Here is a 21,300-nt window from a genome sequence, read left to right as displayed (position 1 = left end):
TATGTATATGTATATATATATATATATATATATATATATATTACATATATCATATATAAAATATACAAAAATGCAGATAAAATATTGAAAATGAGGCCTAGAATGAGGGAACAATATTAAGCTGTATAAATATACAGGATTTTGATAACATTAACGGCATGATCACTATATGCTGCATTAATTCTATTTTTATTAATTTGTTTATTTATGCGATTGTTATCGGCCTATTTAAATTAAAGCGCATTTTACGACCCACAGATCTTTTTTAAATAACTATAGGCCTATAAATAATATTATACTTTATTAAATTAATATGATTTTTAAAGAGTACTTAGATTTACATTGTTCAATGTAGGTTGCAAAAACAAGTGTCTACGACCAAAAGTGTAAGGTATTTCATTACACAACAACAAATCTTAGCTCTATTAGGCCCATGTTGTTACTGTTGCTTACATTTTTACTCAGATATTCCGGTTTAATGCCATTGTTTTATGCCAAGTTTTAAGATTTGCCATGTTGAATAGTCCACAAAATTAATGAAAAGGACTCTCTACAAACCGATTTCCGAGCAGCCTCCTGCCTGTAGGCCTAAACAACAACACATGGAGGCCGTAATTGAATCTAACACAATGTAGGCAAGGCTTGTACAACTACAGTATGGCATAGTACATGCTTTACTTACCTATTATGTTCATTCCTAACTTAGAAGAAATACCATTTCAATATTCAATATTTAGAAGATGTCTTTTTGCGACTACCTGTCAACGATGCATTAGTTCACGCTTGCTTTCACCTTAATTTGGATGTTATCAGACAGGTGCACAACCAACCAGGTATCTGAAGGAAAATTGCTGTCAATTACTTGGTGCCCTACCATGCTAAACCTACAAATTATTAAAGCACAACTGTACAACAAAATTATACTATTTAAAAATTAAAAATCATAAAAACGTACATATAAAGAAACAAAATCTAGTAGTTATTTAAGTTTGATGTTGCCTGTCATACGCAGAAGATTAGTTCAGCACCCACTCTCGAATTGTTCTAGCCACTGGGGACGAACCCTCACCACCAGCCCCACTCAGAAAGTAATGAAGTGACATCGCCATAGATTTCCCGATGAAGATCCAAATTTCTCGACAATCCATGCCAGGAAAGTGCACCATGCGACTGTAGACGTAGTGTTCGTTACGATTTTTTTCCTGAGGATCCTGTTTCTCGAGACCACCCATCCACCCCCACCCCTTCTGCTAGTGGTGCCGACACCGATGTTTTTCCATTCGATAAACATGTGTCCTTAAGGGCATGTTCTTCTAACTGATTTGAGTCAAGAAGACATCGGATTATAAACAGAACAAACAATAGAACATTCACTCATGAATACTGGGATGTGTCCGCCGGATGGGAGTTTTTACCATTGTTTATAAGTCACTTTTTAATATATATATTAATTTTATAAATAAATAAATTATAAATACCGGGGATGACGGGGGGGGGGAGTAGTTTTCCTTGTGTTATATTATATTTACTGTATTTAATATATTGTTTACAGATTACTACTACATTTTAGACGACGCTTACAATGATAATATATCAATCTAAATGTTATGTTTACAAATGACTATATAATAATACTGAATATTGAATCAACAGCTCTACCTCCCATCCGAACGAAGATATACCATTCGGCGAAGCACCAACCCATGAATATATTGTGGCAAAAACTAATATAAAATAACAGACCTAGATGCCTGGAAATAGCATCTGGCGACCTATAGAGCTACTGCCTCTCCTCCATGATTTAAAGTTAGTAGGCGATACCATACCCATGCTCTGCATGGATGGGGCTGAGGTGGGCAAATTTTGCTACGATTAGGCCCTAAGGATTGCCAAAAAAAAGTCTATTTATACCACGAGCTTGAAATGCATAGGCTATAGTGCATACAAAACACGCACATGGTGAATATCTATTTGAATATAACATTCGAATGATATTAAATTATTAATAAATTATTAATAGATTTATATAATTTACAGGCAAAAGTATATATTTTTTTAGGGTAATAAAAATATGAGAAAAAGTGACGGTCCGGATAATAATCACCTTGAGAATTGTTTTTGAAAAGAGCGTTACAGTACGGTAGTCAATCCTGAAAAGAATAATAGTGCAGACAACATTATGGCAGGTGTCAAAATCAATGTACTTTCGCACACCATCCATGACTTTTTTGTGCATTATTGGAAGCTAATATTGTAAAACAAGAATACCTATCTGGATGTAAAATCTGTTGTCTTCGTTGATAAGAAAATACAATATTATAGAAACACGTGAAGTGATGTCATAACAAATCATTAAACACTAAATCATGATTACAAATAAACATGAGCCGTTTTCGTCAAATAACTATTAAAATAAATATAACGGGTAGCACCTTTACTTGTTTTGACTAACAAATTATTAGAAAATAGTGTTTTAAGGCACTATAAATCTATTTGAGACACGAGCTCAAGGAATTTCTTTAGACGAACACGAGCTTTCGCTTAATTATAGCTTCCTCAGGTGAATGAAGCTCAAAAATCAACTCAAGAACCCTTTATTCTCTTTCACAGTCAGGCTCTGCCCATTATTGCATCAAGTCAACAAATAAACTTAAATTAAATAAACCCGAAGAACCTACGGTACCAGTGGCGTAGCTACTGGCAGTGCAGCCAGTGCAAAGCACGGGGGCCCAGGGCTATTAGGGGCCCATTCATAATTAGAATAGAAATAATAATCAACAATATTCGGTTTTTAGAAGAGTAATTAGTAATTATTGATTACTGTGTTGATTTCAATTTGGTGTATTCAAGGGGATCCAGTTGGTCGGACCCCCTATTTTTTCAAAAATAAAAAAAAATGGGAAAATGAAATTATATTCATTATATTATAAGTCTGAGAGTGCCATCCGGAGGGGCTATTTCGAATTCCCTGATCCGCCACTGCAATTGTTTAATTTTACGTACCATCAATTTTCGTGATTAGTTTAGAACAGATGGATGCTCAGACCGAATATGCCCCTCTTAAAATCGTTACGAATCCGATTATCATAAGTACCGGTATTCATTACTAACCTCCTGTATGAGTAGGGGGTAAAAGACACAATTCTTACAATGAATTTTCTGAGAACTTTAAGGAATTCCCTATCACATCCAAGGGCCCGACAATTATATTTTGCACTGGGGCGGGCCCTTTCAAACCTAGCTACGCCGCTGGAACCTACCTTAAGCAGCGAAAGCTCATGTCTTAAAATAAATGTGTTAGTCAAACCATTAACCTAACCAAGGTGTTACAGGATTAATGTTTACGTCATGGTTGTTGTTGTTGTGCAAGTAAAATAACATGTCTTTAAATTTTGGATCATCAAACAAAAGAAATAAAAGACCCCAAAACACTAACATTAATTTCTTTTTCAAAATGCATACTTAATTTAGTATAAATCGCTCTGTCATTTCTTTCTAACAAAATTCGATTAGGCAAAAAATTAATAACATGATATATGCATCTTCATCATAGGTTCTAATGTTTCTTATTCATTATACAATATGATGTTATTGAATTTAGTATTTTTTTTTAATTATTATTATTATTTTATTTAGACACATAACACATGCACCAAGGATTGTCAATAGCATATATTATCACTGTCCTAATTTGTAGGTGACAATCCCTTTCACAAGACAAACATACACACACAATGCTTTACACAAACTAAATCTCAACATAAGGCTTAGGGAGCGGAGTTGTTTTGACCGTGAGAAAATCCTGCAACACTGACAGGAATTGAACCATGACCCTGGGATTGGAAGGCAAGCATCTTAACCACTAAGCTATTCAACTCCACTCCAAAATACATAAATGAAGAGAAATGTATAAATGAAGAGATGCCTAAAGCTATATCAAATTTAAGATGGGTGTATGTTTGTTTGATAATTAAAATAAATAAATAAATAAATAATAATACAAAATCGATATACAGTAATGGTAAACAAAATGTCTTTATCAGTTGAAGTTTAAACTTACTTATAGTAAGTAGCTCAAGAATAATCTTAAGGATGCTTTTTAAATTGTCGAAACGTAAGTATAATTTATTTGTGCTTTTTTGATTTAAAAAAAAAATTATTAGGCCTATTTAACGACGGTTATTAATTCAATTGGTTTGTTTTTATTATTTGCAAATATCTTCAAAACAAATCAAATCAAATATACTTTTATTTTCCATACAAAAAAGTAGTACAATATACAATAAGAATACAAAAGAATTGAAACGAATACATTGTATTGAAGGAGGCCACAGTAAGTTCAACAAGAGCCTTAAGACGTAGCCACCTTAAGAAAAAATTTTAAAAAATCTTACTTTGGCTTTACACTTTGGACCTATTTGGGAAGAGATTTCGACAGAACGTCAGTTTGAGTGATGTTCTTTTTCTCATTAGGCAAATGGCAAAATGAAGAAAAAAGTCTTACTTGACCTGACAAAAATGTTACGTCGCTTTAGCTTCTTTAACTTTAAATAATTAAAAAGTGCACAGTACATGAATAATCCAGGTATAACAGTCAATTATTCAAAAAGATTTCTGCTCTCTAAATGGATACCATAAAAAAATTGATTTGAAATTGTGTGGCCAAAGCTTGATAAGCTATAATATAGGATCACAGTAATAGGAGATGAATTAAAAATTTAAAAAAGCACTTCGTAGGATGAATTTTCCGAAAACAATCTGTCGCCGTTTGCGGTCCTCTTTCCCGGGCCCACAGTCATAGGCCTGACATCTGAGTGTCACTCTTCAAATCAAAAGGTCCCGTAATCTCCTAGCTACGCCGTTGTCGATCAGTGAAGTCGTTGTTAATACATGACTAATTTAAATTTACAACTAGCGACATGTATATTTTACGCCAAAAAAAAAAAAAAAAAAAAAAAAAAAAAACGTTAAATGCAAAATTTTAACTTGGTATTTCTGAAATTTGTTAATGAATATTCCATATAAGAAACAGCACATCCTTTTTCGGTGACAGTAATTTGCTCTACCTTTTTTGATAATTCTTTACACTGATTTGGGATTTTCTTGTAATTTATATTTTTTTCTTGCAATTTGTTCTGTATATGTTTTACTTCTTCTGTAGGACCTAATGTATTTTTGTATTTTCTGATTGCCAAAATGAATAAAATAAAAAAACAAAATTAGATATTTCTAACAAGGAACTGTAATAAGTTTCTTTAAGCCTAAACATCAAAGCGTGGAAATTGACTAGCGTTGTGTGACGTCACCACTTGAATGGCATATTCTTTACAAGCGATAAAATATGTACGTAAATACATGCATGCTTCTTTACCGTTGCAAGGTACATACACACGCCTGACTTCCAACTCGTTAGTAGGTAGTAGTAAGTTTTAAATCTCTTTATCTCTCGTTTTGAACATAGAATCCAAGCAACATATACCTATTATTGAAACATACTTTCCAACCACCACCAACTTAACAGTATTGGTGTTGAAAATGTAATCCCATATTTATCCAATGTGCGATAACAACATAATATTAATCATCATCAGCATCATCGTCATAACTTATATCCTACCGTCATCGCTATTGTTGTTGTCTTCTTTAAACCGATTCAGCATTAACTGTTGATTTTCTTAAGAATTGTTTTGCAAATATCTTACTTCGGTTTTACATTGCAAGCCTATTATATGGGAAACACACGCTTGGCAGGTGGAAAGTTCGAGTGTCTTCCAACTAAAGGTTATTAGTGCCACTACAAATAGCCTTTTAGTAATTTGAAATTGCAAATTATTAATCAGAAATTTCGAATTACTAATGCAGTATTTTGGATTCTGACGGTAATAGTGGCCCTACGATCGTTGGTATTTTGTAATTTTGATTTATTATCTTTATTTATATCATTTATATAGCGCCTTTTCTTTGTAGACATAAAGCGCTTTTTTCTATTGTCATGCGTCCACACATGCTTAAGTGTTGCTGCTAGTACCGGTGCAGGAGCAGGCAACCACATTGTACCCATTTATACTCCTGGGTGGAGAAAAGCAATTGCATATAAAGTGCCTTATAAAGGACACAATCGAAATTTAAAGCGAGGGAATGCAACCCCGTTCTCGAGGTTGAGAAACCACGTCATTCTCGCTGCGCCACACCGCTTAATATTATTATTAAAATAATAGCATTGAAATATTGCTATTATACAGCCAATAATATTAACTGTTGACGTTGCTGTCGATGAGGCTACTGCTGTTGCCACATGTACGGATACCGCTACGTCGATAGATTAATTCCATGGACCATGTATACGACATAAAAATGAATGGAATTGCGAAGATATACATAAAAACATTATTTGATACCGATAATTCAGAATTATCTTCAGCTATAATGCTCTCCTGATGATCTCGAGAATGAAGGTACTGTTGGGTCCATAATCGATCTTAAATCTTTACAATTCAGCAATCCATCGTTAAGCCTGGGCATAAAAGTTTTGCTATATTAATAAATATCGAAACTGCGATCCAACCGGCTCACCCTTTGACCTAATTAGTCTTGTCTTTATACATCCCCCTGACACTCTTGGATACGGCCTTGAGCGTGGATACGTATTCGCTTGCTCTGTGTAAATAGTTTTAATATGAATTTTAAGACATCTTTTTCCTAGAGGATATTTTTGTAATAACTGTTTTTTTATCTGCAATGGTTGATCCATTTTTAACAATTATCTTAATAAACTTTTATTGTTGCAATCTTATCGCCAACAGGCAAAATTTTATGGAAATTTAAATGATCATGAGGTACCAGTAATTGGTATGTGTCATTAATGATGTTCTTTCATTGCACTTCAGCTTTTATCGTTGTAAAAAATAGGTTGTAATGTTTAGCTCTTGTAAAGCCGCTTTAGAAATGCTTCGGAATAATAATTATAATAAAAGTAGTAAACCGATTTCATGTACTTACACTATATATACATATACATTCATACAATGTGTGTATATATATATATGTATGTATATATAATGTATATATATATATATGTATGTATATATATATATGTATATATATATATATATATATGTATGTATATATATAATATATATGTATCATATATATATGTATATGTTTATAGGCATAGATATAGATATAGTGCATGATAAAGTGTATCTGTTAATTGGTTACACATGTATTTTCACATTACACAACAATGTTACAAAGATTGCATCAACAACTTGTGACGTAATTTTATTAGTTGTAGATTTATTTTAAAGGTCTGATACATCATCAATTTAATTTACACAAGAGATTATAATGAATCGAGGGTCCAAATGGCCAGATAATATTTGGAAAATCGAACATTTTAAAAAGCATGTCTATGCAAAATAGAATAGTAACTCCCTTATTCTAAAGCTCTTTCAAAAACTGTTGTATGCCCATATATAGTCATGATGACTGGCCATGATATGATGTCATCATGACAATATATAGGCATGCCACATGTTTTCGATAGTCTGAACTCTGATTTAATGTTATTGATCATGTTTGGCATAATATGGTATTCTATTAGCATATATGAAAAAGAAAATATGAAGCAATGTATTATTTTTATTAAAGTTGAAATTTCAGTAAAAACTTAAAACCCTACACAAGTTCTTAATCATTGGTAACAACTGTAATTATTAAAACAAATTGGGATTGATAGAATATTTAAAGGACACACTAACATATTGTTTTTGAAATTTAAAATTAGAATTCTTGATAATAACATTTAAAAATAATAACATTGTTATACAAATTTATGATTACGGTATTCGAAACAATATTATCTATAATATATGTTTAATATCCATAATATATAATAAATATTGCTATTATCAATGCCAACAACATATAATAATATTTAATATATTTCTGAGATAATATCAACATAATTATACTTTTGATTTTGTTTACAGTACCACAGCAATCTGTCTTATGTTTTCATGATGAAGATGATGATTATGAAAATATTAATATGCAGTATAATGACGATGATGATGACAGTAGTAAAAAATATCAATAATGCTATATTCAGCAGGAAGATGAAAGCAACACAATTACCAACACCTTTTATCTTTTTTTTTTTTAAACTAATGGAAATTCAATCTTTGAATCAAATCCTTCAAGTGGTCCAAAATTAACAAGTTTCTGTCAAAAGTATTTACTATTATTCTGTAATTAAACTAAGATTCACAAAAGTTCAAAATTAAAAAAAAAAATGTAGTAGTATTAATACTTACTTCATAAGTCATTAGTCTTGTTTAAAGTCAATCACATAATGTTCAATTATTATTAATAATTATATATTATTACATATTTTAACACCATGTTTGGGGCTTCTATAGTCTGCACTTGTAAAATTTTAATATTTTGTCAATTGCAAAGTACTGTACTATTAAAAGGTTTATATTACCAGCACTGTGTTTTTGTTTCTTCTATTTTTGTTTCATATATTTTTTTTAGCAAGTAAAACATCCCGAGATGTTTCAACATTTATTTAAATTGCTATGTCTATTAGTATCAAGATGCAGTCTTAAGCACTCGGCTCTTTCCGTTTCTATTTACTAAATGAAAATTAAATTTATTATCGAAAACCGTTTAGAATTGATGAATGTCTTAATTAATTTTGTATAGAATTAAATCTTTGATTTAATTTTTTTTCAATATTTAAAAAAAAATAGCATTTGTAGTATTATCCAATTAGTATTTAATATTTATGTATTACTGTATGTTTCCATTTAGTGGAAGTTACAACAATAAACAACAACAACAATAACAACAACAACAACAATAATAAATGTGGGCTGACAAGAAATAACCTTATAAATATTTGAAACTAAAAAACAAAACCTTTCCTTTTGTGCGAATAATACTTAAACTCTAATCAGCCTCAATCATTGACATAAAATATACAGTATACATTTAAATTTTTTTGTTTAAATGCAGTAAAATTGATAAACGGCTAACAAGTGTGTAAACAGTGGCATACCTAAGCAAGGGGGAAGGAAATGGAACACCCACAAGATATGTGTGCCCACCCCATTCTGCACTGAAAACAAACACCATTGGCATGCCTAGTTTACCTAATAATCACCTCACTCTTCAAGCTAGTGTTCGATTTATATAAAAATGGTTTTACCATTAGGAAACATATCATTACAGATGCTAGTCAATTCCCACAAACCCTTTAATCCAACAGTTCAGACAATAAACATTTGAAATATAAATATACACATATTAGACAGACATATAAATAAATGTTAAAGTTTTATCATATTTATAATTACTCTCATTTAAATTGTATTTACATAACTATCCTTATTCCTAAATCTATTTAAAAAGCATATCACAGATTTTCTAACTATAAATATATTTTCTAGATTTGTTTTTATAGATTTTTGTACTATAATTTAAAAATGATAATGATTGTAATTAAACCATCAGCAAATTCTAAAAACTTTCTACACAAAAGTTAACTAATTGTTGAGTCGTTCAGTTGATTGATTAAGGCAAGGGTGTCATAACCTGCAGCCACAGTATCAGGGCTGGTTCAAGTGGCAAGCTCTACGGTTGTTTTGGTGGTGGAACAAATCTTCTCATTTAAGGGCTATAAACCGTAGTCCCAGTGTTCACAATAAGCTTGTGTGCACTTTAAAGAAACCAGTACATCATTTGAAATGATTATGGGAACATGGTTTGCTTGTCCCTACAGACCTTTGGTGGACAGATAAAAGTAGCTGGTACCGGTTTTCCGGGTAGCTAAGACTCGAAGAAACCATTTATGGGTGCATGAAGCTACTGAAAGAGATATGTCCAAGCATTGAGTGCCATAAGCGTCAGGTTGTTAGGCGGATACCGGCATATTATCATAATTATTATTATTGACCAGAAGGCTAGCTAGGTCAATAAAAATCTTAATGTGTTTTACTCAATGTAAATTTCTACTACTGCATGTGGTTTACATCTGGATCTGAATATAGATAAAAGAAGTTTGTTTTTAATGAACCAATTACACCAAATAGTGTTCTCAAAACATTTAATCCTGGCATGATTGCTTATTTCCTATCTTACTATTATTCTACAGATTTACATTTTTAAAACAGCATTGCATTTTTCTTTAACTCTATTTGCTTCCACTTTGGTAGGTCGCTGAACTGGTTGAAGCCCATTTTAAACGCCCGGTAGAAATCACGTGTTGAAAGATGGAGCTAAAAAGATAAAAACAAATTAAAAATTACAAGAAAGAATCAACAACAGAATGTCTATATTCACCTGATATTGATGACAAGACCTAAAAGGGCATTACAGTTAAACTTGCCTAAGTAGACTTCGCCTAACTCGAATAATTTCTAAGTCGAAATTATTTTACATGCCAAATTGTTGTGTTTTCCATTAATTAACAATCTGTAAGTCAAATTTTATTTAAGTCGATTTTTATTTAAGTCGAACAATTTTTCAATGGCATTTTGGATTTGACCTAGGCAAGTTCAACTGTATATTAATAATTAATGAACACTAAATGTTACAACTTGATTGTCAATAAAAATGAGTAATATTTTAAAGTATTATTACATAACAGTATCTCATTCTTATTAACATAATCATTATCATGATGACCATAATCATCATCATCATCATCATCATAAAGTCATGCCATATTTTGTCTTCTTCGCTGCCTATCATGAAACACTAATCTATTAAAAGTTATTTAACACCCTAAACTTTCAAGTTAAGTACTAGGAAACATACCTCTAAGTGATTTCTATCAACATCTTTTGGGAGTCTGTAATTTCTTATAAGTAATGACTCAAGTGGATAAACCTAAAAAAAAAAAAGAAAAACAAAACCATTTTAGGCATTTGGTAGAAAAAAAATGAAATGCATTAGCATGTTCTTATTATAAATTAATAAGTGGCAGAAAATCAAAGAAAATCTGCTCCTATCCTTCTAATACATCACATAAAAAATCAAAATATTATTGAGGCGATAACATTTTAAATTCATTTGAAAGGAAAAAAGGGCTGAGTGAAAACTATTGTTTGGCTTTTTAGTATTAAGTCTGCCTCCACATAATGTAGCATACAACAAATAGTGATATGATAGTGATAAGTATGAAAATTATGAAGTCACTTTGACATCAGCAGGTTCAACAAGTTTGACAGTGAGGTTGAAAACAAGGGATTGCCTTGATCTATGATGGGGATGATGATCTTATGTTTTAGGATGTTAAAAAAATTTACTTTTAAAAACCACAGTATTTAGATTGGCAATCACAATAACAAATTAAATATTTTTAGACCAACTACTTTATTTGGGGAGGAAAAAGAGGGTTACAGTTTTATCGTGGACCCCCACTGACCCCACCACTGCTTGTTTAACCCAGAGGAAAGTTGGATAATAATGCTATGAATACTGGCTGTAATAAAATGGAATATTCCCACAGAGCTATGTTCCACAAATATTTGTCTTAATGACCAGAATAATGATGTAAATTGTCTGTGAACCTTTAGCAATATGGTGAGCAGCAATATAATTATGGGGGTGAATGATTACAGTATGACAATATTGAAGGATGACAATAACAATGATGATATTTCTACAAGGTTAACTGTATGATGATGAAAATAATTTTATAATAATGATGATGATGACATTTAGTTAAATCAAGGTTTAATTGCATTTGGTTTGGTTTCACAACCTAGAGGTCGGGGTTTCAATCCCTCGGTGTGCATTTCAGTAATTGTATCATTGGGCAAGGCACTTTATCTGCATTGCTTCTCTCCACCAAGGAGTATAAATAGGTACCTGGTAGGGTTAAATGCCAAAATGCGCTGATGTAGCTGCTGCAACGTTATGGAATACTCCCCTAGGGAACTTGAGCTTGTGTTCCATAGGCATTTATTCCAATGACCAGGGTAATGATAATGTAAAGCGCATACAGGACTGAAAAATATGTGCTATATAAGTCTAACATTATTATTATTATTATTATTATTATTATTATTATTATTATTTAATAAAATAAATAACGGGTAGGAAACAATGCAGAGACAACAATGATGTAAATAAAAAAAAAATTAAACAACCAATTAATCTTTGAAAAGAGCAGTGTTTGAAACTAGATTATAGTAAATACAATTATATAATTTCAAAACTAATTAAAATATATTTTTATATTCTGCAATACTAATACTATTTCCAAATGTGTGGGCGCATGACAGCAGGTGGTGATGTAGTCTGCCATTTTATGAAGCATGATAACAATAGAAAATGAGTATATAAATATGATTGACAGCTAATCAATTAAATTTGAGAATCATGCTAACCTGAAAATCAGTTTCAAAATCAATCTACAATATTGTAAAAAAAAAAACCACAACAATTATGGCAATTATTCTATTGAAAAATTTGTATAAATAATAGCCATTCATGTAAAACAACAAAAAAGCATAGGTGATGGGAAGGGGAAGAAATAGAGATAGGAAGCTTGTTGGAAGCAGTAGGAACTAATGAGAGAGTAGTTGACTAGGAGGGTTGGTGGTGGGGTGGAATACATACATTTTCGCATGCTTCTCTTGTATTCCAGTAGCACTTTGCTTATCACGTCAATACATTACCATTTTTTTTGGTCTGTATGTTGACAAAGATGTAGAATTTAATGGCTGAACAATATTTACTGTATGATTATAAAATAAACTGTGTAGTTTATTCATAATCAATTTTGGTAGGCATGTATGGTGAATGTATGATGTAGTATACATTAATAGCATCAGTAATAATACATAGGGTATACCCATTTAATCCAGTCTCACACATTGCGATCTTGCTTATGATAAGCTGCGCTACAGATTTTACGACTACAACGTGTGAGACCAGTTTTACACTCCCAACATAAATGTCCTACTAGTGGACAAAGTACAGCTACAAAAGACACTACTATCAACTCAATTATAGTTTATAAAAAAAATGAACAAATTCACAAACCTTTCCAGTGGCTACATTAGGCATGGACCTTCCTTGAGCAATGCGCAACAGACGCAACCGATGTTCCTCACTTGACAATGGATGGATGCTTGGTCCAAATCCATCTATTGATCCGTTAGGAGGAGACGGACTACCCGAAAGAACAGGTGTACTGCTTCCGTAAGATGTTGGTGATGAAAAATCTAAATACACTGCAAGATGAAATAAATTTTTATAGGCAAATATGAAAAAATAATAAGCATGCATACATATTTCATCTGACTTCAATTTACATCAAAGATGGCACTGAGTTATGAACTTTAAATTTTGTTTCAGTTATTTTGGTACTGTTTTATGTCAGTAATCCTAATAAATTTTAAACATTTAAAGGTCATTTAATTAAAAGTATGGCACAAATTATCAGAAAGTACCCTTGGGTTCAAAGGTATATATATGACTGCCAACCATTATATGTAAGATGTGTATGTTATCCATATCTCTCGGGAGAGTACAAGATTTTGGGGACAGGTATCCATTCTATAAATATTAATATTGGATGAAAAATTTTAATTTGCGAGTATAATCCATAGCCAATTTCAATGATAAAAATATATACCAGTGACAGATCCAGAAATTTTAAAGAGGGGCCCCAGGGATGGACTTTCACAGATGTACGATCTAGACCACCTCAGCCCATCACCATGGTTGGGACTGAGATGAGGAAATTTATGATTATGGCACCCCTAAATGACTTACAATTTGAATATAATTTACCTTTTTTCTTCATTTTTATTTAATTTTGGCAATTTATGGGGGCACAGGCTGACTGGGCACCCTTGAATAAGCCACTGTATACAGTAGATAACAATAACATTTAAAAATAAAACTGTTGTTTTCTAATGATGATCATACAATAATAGGATACTTACAGTTGGTGATAATGTTGAATTCCGCATGTTTGAGGGCAGTGTAGCACTTTTGTTGCTTGGCGAATTTGCTATATTTGAAGAAAAAGTTTTTTTTAATTATTTATCAGAGTTTTAAATAATTTTCAATTCTCACTCCTTTTTAATATATATATATAAGTTTATGTTTTACTTGACAAGTAATCTTTAACTATCAAATAATCTTCATTTGGTGAGTATATACAATTATGATTAGTAAAATGTATTTTTTTTATTAACAAAATAGGAAACATGGTTTAAATATTTTAAAGCTAAGTTCTGGAGCAAACTTTTTCTTTTTTTTATGTTATACAATTCATTTTTCTAGGACACAAAAAAGGTGTTTGTCTAAAAACTTGGTAACGGTTAATGAGACACATATTTTTAAGCATTTAAAAAGTAGGGCATAACCACTTCTTTCATCAAACACCCTTTTTGTGTCTTAGAAAAAGCAGTTCTACAATAATCAAAGGATTTTTTTCCCCCTCAGGAGTCTGACTTTAATAACTAGAACAGAATTGAACACATCATTTGAAAATAAATTCCTAAAAGAAAAAAAAATGAAAAAAATAAAATTAAACAGCTATCTTCTACAGTGATGTAAGAAATGGAACATTCATGCAGATAGTATTTGTTGATTTTCTGATTTGATGCTGAAATTAAAATATACAAGTGACTACAAACACCATGCATTTATCAAAATATATATTTTAATATTTTAAACACTCAAAATTAACATTATAATGTTCTAAACTTTAAAAATGAAATGAATATTTCTTGCCATTGTAGTTGTAATAATGATGTAGGATTGTTACCAATAAGCTCATTGCTACCTGACCAACTACCACCTCAGCTCATTTCCCCACTGTCCCCTGGACTTATTACTACCCAAACCCTTGGAACTCCTGCCTCAGAGGTCTTTCAAAATCATTTTAACTTGGCTTAATAGCATGGTCAGAGGAGAGTGCCCCCAAGCACTGACCATATCACCGCCTTTATTGCTGAAACATCTGTATTACTATCCTTTAATTTATACCCGTACTCAATCAATACATCTTTTACAGTTCTATACCATAATAAAATATATATAGTTATAATTAAAATAAATATAATATTTTCTTGTACAAATGTCATACTGCATGTAATTATAGCTATTCTCAAAATTGTTTTAGATGGCACAGACATCTAGATGAAAATGCATTTTACCTGGACAGACAAGCCTTAATGGTTTGTTTATACAGGAAAAAGCATTCTATCTTTGTACAACTTACCATCAGATAAATAATCCTAAATTTGGCTCACAGGACTTAGTAGATTCAATTTAGTTTATCAATGAAGTGGCAAAACATTATTATATTATTTTTTGTTTATTAGTTTTTTTCAACAATGATACAAATGAGAAAAATGTATTAGAGTCATACAATTTTAGCGGCTTTTATAATTTATATTTTCAAAATATTAAAAAAAAAAATTAATATTTCATTATCTTTTAGACATTGCTTTAAAGCGAAGTGGCAAAATTTGTTATTTACTGTAGTTTCTGTAATTGATATAGATTTTAATTTTCTAATTTGAATTATTTCACTTTTTTTGCATACTGGTCCAAAGGAAAAATGCAAATTGTAAAAAAAAAAAGTAAAAAAAAAAAAGTAAATAAATAAATATCAAACATATAAAATGAATTTAAAACCCTATGTGTGCGGCCCGCCAAGCAACACTGGCTTGAAAACACTTTGTATTTTATAGCCCGACACCGATCGTATGTAAAAAGTAACATTAAAACTGAGAATAAAAAAAAGGTCACTGGAAACATCGAAAATTCACTTTGGCCCTTGGACCAATTTTGATGCCCACCCCTGATATAGAGTATCAGGTAGGTCAAAGTGCATACAGAAGAATGACATCAATGGACCCTTCCACTATGCCCTGTCCGTTGCAAGTGGCAGCTAAGGTCCCACAAAATGAGAGCATAAAAATAATTATGTGTTTGTTGGACCACACATATGTTTGAGATTAGTGACCTGTTCTGATTGTCAGTTAATTTTCTGGAAAGGTCTATTAGGAAATACAAATAGCCATGCTTTGATCACATTGACTGCGCAAATGGTCTGACGATTAGATTGCGATTCAGTTGTGTTTCCCAACTTTACTATTTTAACAGTGAACACAGCAGGGGCAGATAGGATTTGAAAGAGGGGGGGGGGTTCAAAATGTTTCCAAAAAACCCAAAATGAAAGGGGGATCTGGATGGCTGGAAATGAGCTTTACCAACTTCTGATGAATCTTTAATGACCTTTAAGTTCTCCAAAATTCAAGGTTTTCTCCCCCTTTAAAAGGTTAGGTAATTTTATCTCATTCTTTAGGCATACATAGGTCGATGAACCGATAGGCCTGAAGAACGCACTTCAGTACATAATATTTCAACGTCGAACCAAAAACGTGTGTATAATTTATTTAATTGAAGACTAGTTGGGCTAAGCCTATTTTGTCTGATCTGCCAACCTATGCCTAGGTAGGTAAGCATGCTTTTGTAAACCAGAACCAGGCCCGTAGCCAGGTCATTTCAAGGGGGGGGTTCTCTGGGCGTGGGGTCCAGGACACTGAATAAAGGCCCTGGTGGGGTCGGGGGCGAAGCCCCCGAAGCCAGAGCAGTTTTTTGTGTTTAATGGGTCTATATAATGTTATAAAAGCAGTTATGTTTTTAAAAAAGATCTATGTAATAAAAGGTGGTATATAATAAAATTTGAAAATATTTTCTGAGAATTGGTATGTTTTAATCACACCGAAAGACAAAAAAAAAAAACCTCATCGCATAATCAATATCAATACACTCAACACATTTATTATTATAAAACAAAACAAGCTATTATATAGGCCTATAAAGTAATTTACAAAGATTTACTACAACTGACAGGGCCATCGTTAAATTAAGTCAGAGCTCAAAATATAGCATCATATTGAAAACGTCATCTGCCATCATGGGAACCTAAACTTTAATTACAATTATTTGTTTACTAGGCCTAATTCGAGATTTGATGCACATTTCAGAATTAATAATCGTTTTTAGTATCTTACTGAATATTTATTGTCTACCAAATGAAATATGAATTATATATGAATCTTTAGAAATACAATTTCTACAATATTAATCTTGTTTTTATATAGATAAATGTTCGAAAAATACTATCTTTCATAAAATAAACGAAATTCAGCGCGTCTATTTTCATTCCAATCAATGGCGTTTGTAAACATGTGTACTGACGCCATCGTCGAATCCCTGGACTTTCGACGGCAAAGCTGGCCTGCCTGGTCACAGGCCAACCAATAATAATAAACAAAATGTATTATTTTTTTTAAATATAGGCCTATGGTGCATCCTGTACATGCACTTCAACTTTTACAACAAAAGCCTAGGCCTAGTAGTACGTCCTACTGTACTTAAGCCTATGCCTACACTAGTTTGATGTCGTCGGGGTATAATTCTGTCTCTAAATGCAGCGTGACCACTAGGGAAAATCAAAATTCAAGATTGGGTCTAAAAAATCCCAAGATTGCTTTTAAAAACCCAAGATTTGCAAAATATTAGTACTGTATAAAAACTTCATTTAAAAGTCCTTCATTTTAAAGCTTTTTCAATGAATCATATTCTGTACAGTATTTTGTACTGTATAAGCCTTAACGAAGTGTCTGATTTTCGAGACCAGAAACTCGTTTGCTTTGGGCCATACTATTAGAAAATTTGAAAAACTATTACTCTGTGCGTCCGCGGAAAATCCTTTTTGGTGATTAAAACGTGATATCCTTTCCTCTGGCATTGTATGTTAGACCAAGCGTTTGAAGTTTGTGCGCAATTTCACCCATTCGATGTTAACAAAGTCAGTACTTCACACAGTACATTAGGCTTACCGGGCCTTATTATATAAAAGGGCATAATCGATCTTTACAGAGTGTCTAATTGATCTGTCAATTTTATACCAGAGGGGCCTACAGTATTGCATAGGAGTATTTAACAATAAGAAAAATTGGGAAAACAGTTTCCTTTGAAATTTACTTAAGCGAGCGTGTATGAAACCGGGTCTATGGCAACTATAATTTGATACTACGTCTAGAAGTGTAGAGATACGGACCCTATTACTAAAAACTGTTGAATTCTAAATGATTACAAGATGACCAAGCATATGAATGCATCAGTCTAAAATGATATTCAAAGATATTACACTGTACAGCTAACCGCTAATGTTTGTTTTGCATGTCTATTACACACCGTCACTCACAAATGTATGTAAAAATTGGTCGTAAAATTTGATAAGTTGATTGTAAATATTTATTTAAATCCGTACACCGATTTTGTTTCAAGTTGTTTGTTTTCAATATTATAGCTGTTTCTTTACGATGACAATGTTTTGAAATCGTACTGTATAACACTCCAAAATTTGTTTTATTAGCAAACAACAGAAGGCTCTAAATTTTTACAAGTTGACCAAGCGTGTTGCTGCATCATTATTTTTCAGTTACGATCACTATTCAGGCAGAGAGCAGCTGTTTCGTTACCGGTTGGTACATTTCTTACAAGGCTAAGCCTATTTTGTCTGATCTGCCAACCTATGCCTAGGTAGGTAAACATGCTTTTGTAAACCAGAACCGAGTAGTATTTTGTTACGTTTCTTCACAGAGGGGGGTTTGTCCAAACTCCTGGATCCGCCACTGCACTGTAATATGACCGAGACAGAGGCAAGGATAACAATTATGTTTTGTGTTTATCATAATTATGGTGTAATTTTACAATATTAAGATCAAATGTTTTTTTATTTAGTTTATAATGAAAATGCAAGTATGTTCTAGGTGGGGTCCTGGGGTGGTAGAAGCATTTTTAGTCAGACAGGACTTAGGTGAACTAGTGAAGGGATGCCCCTCCCCCCCAATGGTTGCCAGGTTCTCAAAAATATTTATCCAAATTTGGCAAAAAATAGTGTATAGTACATTTGATGATAGATTTACCAATCATTTCTTGGATGATAGCTACTTCATCATATGGGAATTACAATTGTGCAGTAATTCTAAATATATCTGCACTGCGCTAACATTGACCAATCAAATTCTAATTCGCTGATTCTTGATTTATGGCTTAACATGTCTACTATAAAATGTCACAATTATTGATGAATGATTTTTCTGATTTTTCTTCTGATCCTGTTTGACTTTTAATTCTGAAATTGAACATGTGTTAATGAATGAGCACAGTAGCATCAGTAGCCTTAGACTGTTGTGCAATCAATTCACTATGTCAGATTTATGCAAATAGCTAAGTTGCACAAAGTCAAGTATAAAACAAAAAGAGAAAAAAAATATATGAGAGAAAAAAGTATTAAAAAATTAAAAGAAAACATGGTTTCATATTAACAACTTTATGTTCATATCATTTTTGGTTAAATACAAAACTGTTAAATTTGTCACCATTTCTAAGGTGCATGCGACTATTGCTCCAAAAAAATACTATAGGCACTCAAAATGGATAGAGTGAATCTCAATTATAACAAACCAGTCTTTAGAAAAATATATATATTATCATGTAATGTTTTATAAAATGACAAAGTAGTCAAGCAAAAGCAAAAAAACAAAAAAAAACAAAAACAAAAACAAAAACAAAAACAAAAAACAAATTGCAAAAATGTCTGTTGTAATTCAATGGACAATATAAACTGGATTCAATGGCAACAGTTTGTCATGCTATTCCTCACCTGAGGAGGACCATCGATTTCTAAGAGCACCTGTAAATGAAAGTAGTGAATATAAAAAGCATCAGAAAATGCGTGTACCATAAGCAATCAAAAACATTACTATTTAAAATTTTATTTAAATATTTTCATAATAATGTGAATAGAATACAGTAGAAGCATTAGCAACACCTTCCATGTATTAAAGACAATCATAATAATTATTATTGTGATAGTTTAGAGGTCAGATTCCACTTTTAAGCACCTCATGACAACAAGGCTTTAAGTGCTTCATATTATTACCCCCGGCCATTAGATCAAACACATATTAAACTCCCAGGTGACAATTCCATAATGCTGCAGCTGGTAATCAGCGAATTCGGTGTTTGAACCTACCAGGTACCCACTTTTACTCCTGGGTGGAGAGAGACAACCACTGGTGAAGTGCCTTCTGATAAGCTGGAATGTTAACATGTTGATTCAAGTACAGTCTTATTTAAAAATTTGCAACATAGATTGTAATTATAAACATGTTTTCAAAAGCCAAATATATTTAGTTTTATTTAAGCACTATCAAGGTTCAATGAAATATATGTAGGCATCAAAATATGTTTTAGTTTATCACTGAAATTAACAGTATATACAGTAAAATACTTACTTGATTGTGATGATGATGAATACCTCAATGGTCGCATTGGCTCTGATTTTCCAGAGGGAGTACGTGCGACTAAACGAGGGTCAATAACTTCATCCTTCTCCTTCTCAAACTCTTCTCTTAGGATCATTCTACCAAGCGGTGAAGTAACCCTTTGTAGGCCATCTTCAAATTCTTCTTCCTCTTTTTTAACAAGAAAGCCTTCAGATCTGCTGCGCAAACGATCAAAGAGGACTAGTGGAACAGGAAAGTCCTCACGTTCAATCTTGGCAGGCACCCCCTCTGGCGGTTTCTCTGAGGCAGGGTATCGTGATTGATTGATGATGTCATGGGACATGTCTTTGTCCAGATGAGGGGGCTGTTTTGTCATCAATATTTCAGACATTTTTGCTGGTTTGGGTTTATTTCCTAAAAGAAAATGGCATCAAACTATATAAAAACAGACAATTTGTATTAGAATTCTATTATTATTAGTTACAGTTGATAAGCAATAATATAAATAAAAATTTAATTATTAATATTATACTGTTTGGGTTAAAATCTGGAAAACTCAAAAATATTAAATTCAACATCTTAAATTTTTAATAGATTACTATTACCATTAGTTACAGCTGAAAAAAAAATTAAAATTTAATTATTAATATTATATTGTTTGGGTTAAAATCTGGAAAAACTCACAAATATTCAATTAAAACATTATAAATTAATCCTTAAAGGGATTAAAGAAGTGTTAATCTTGTTCAGAAAAAAATATTCACAATACATGAAACTATCATTGTTTTTGGTGACATCATTTATTGTGCAGTCACAATACTGATAAAAAAACTTACTTCGGGCAAGCCATGAATCGTCCGTTTTAGGAGGCGTGATGAAGGGTTGTGGTTTTGACGCTGAACAAAATAAAAACACAACAAATTATTATTTATACAGTATTATTATTTTATTATTA

General features: G+C 31.9%; 1 protein-coding gene and 1 long non-coding RNA gene across 2 annotated transcripts in view; both read right to left on the bottom strand.

The window, feature by feature from the left end:
- The window catches only part of LOC117123554, a 3,276-nt gene extending 2,211 nt beyond the window's left edge, over positions 1–1,065 (bottom strand). The window contains exons 1-2 of the long non-coding RNA XR_004447862.1: positions 956–1,065; positions 683–837 (exon numbers count right to left, since the gene is read on the bottom strand). This is a non-coding gene — a long non-coding RNA (uncharacterized LOC117123554). The remainder of the gene's footprint in view (positions 1–682; positions 838–955) is intronic.
- Positions 1,066–7,255: 6,190 nt separating this feature from the next.
- LOC117123659 (actin-binding LIM protein 1-like) overlaps positions 7,256–21,300 on the bottom strand; it is a 77,662-nt gene continuing 63,617 nt past the window's right edge. Inside the window, exons 13-21 of the mRNA XM_033269659.1 lie at positions 21,182–21,241; positions 20,355–20,759; positions 19,721–19,750; positions 13,968–14,035; positions 13,470–13,575; positions 13,060–13,250; positions 12,402–12,425; positions 10,825–10,896; positions 7,256–10,283 (exon numbers count right to left, since the gene is read on the bottom strand). Coding sequence (XP_033125550.1) covers positions 10,170–10,283; positions 10,825–10,896; positions 12,402–12,425; positions 13,060–13,250; positions 13,470–13,575; positions 13,968–14,035; positions 19,721–19,750; positions 20,355–20,759; positions 21,182–21,241 — 1,070 coding nt within the window. The 3' untranslated portion in view covers positions 7,256–10,169. The remainder of the gene's footprint in view (positions 10,284–10,824; positions 10,897–12,401; positions 12,426–13,059; positions 13,251–13,469; positions 13,576–13,967; positions 14,036–19,720; positions 19,751–20,354; positions 20,760–21,181; positions 21,242–21,300) is intronic.

The sequence above is a fragment of the Anneissia japonica genome, unplaced genomic scaffold, assembly GCF_011630105.1.
Source record: "Anneissia japonica isolate Jap-2015-1 unplaced genomic scaffold, ASM1163010v1 scaffold287714_len2871179_cov188, whole genome shotgun sequence".
Lineage (NCBI taxonomy): Eukaryota > Metazoa > Echinodermata > Crinoidea > Comatulida > Comatulidae > Anneissia > Anneissia japonica.
Note: the sequence above shows the minus strand (reverse complement) of the source record. Positions and strands in the feature narration are given on the sequence as shown.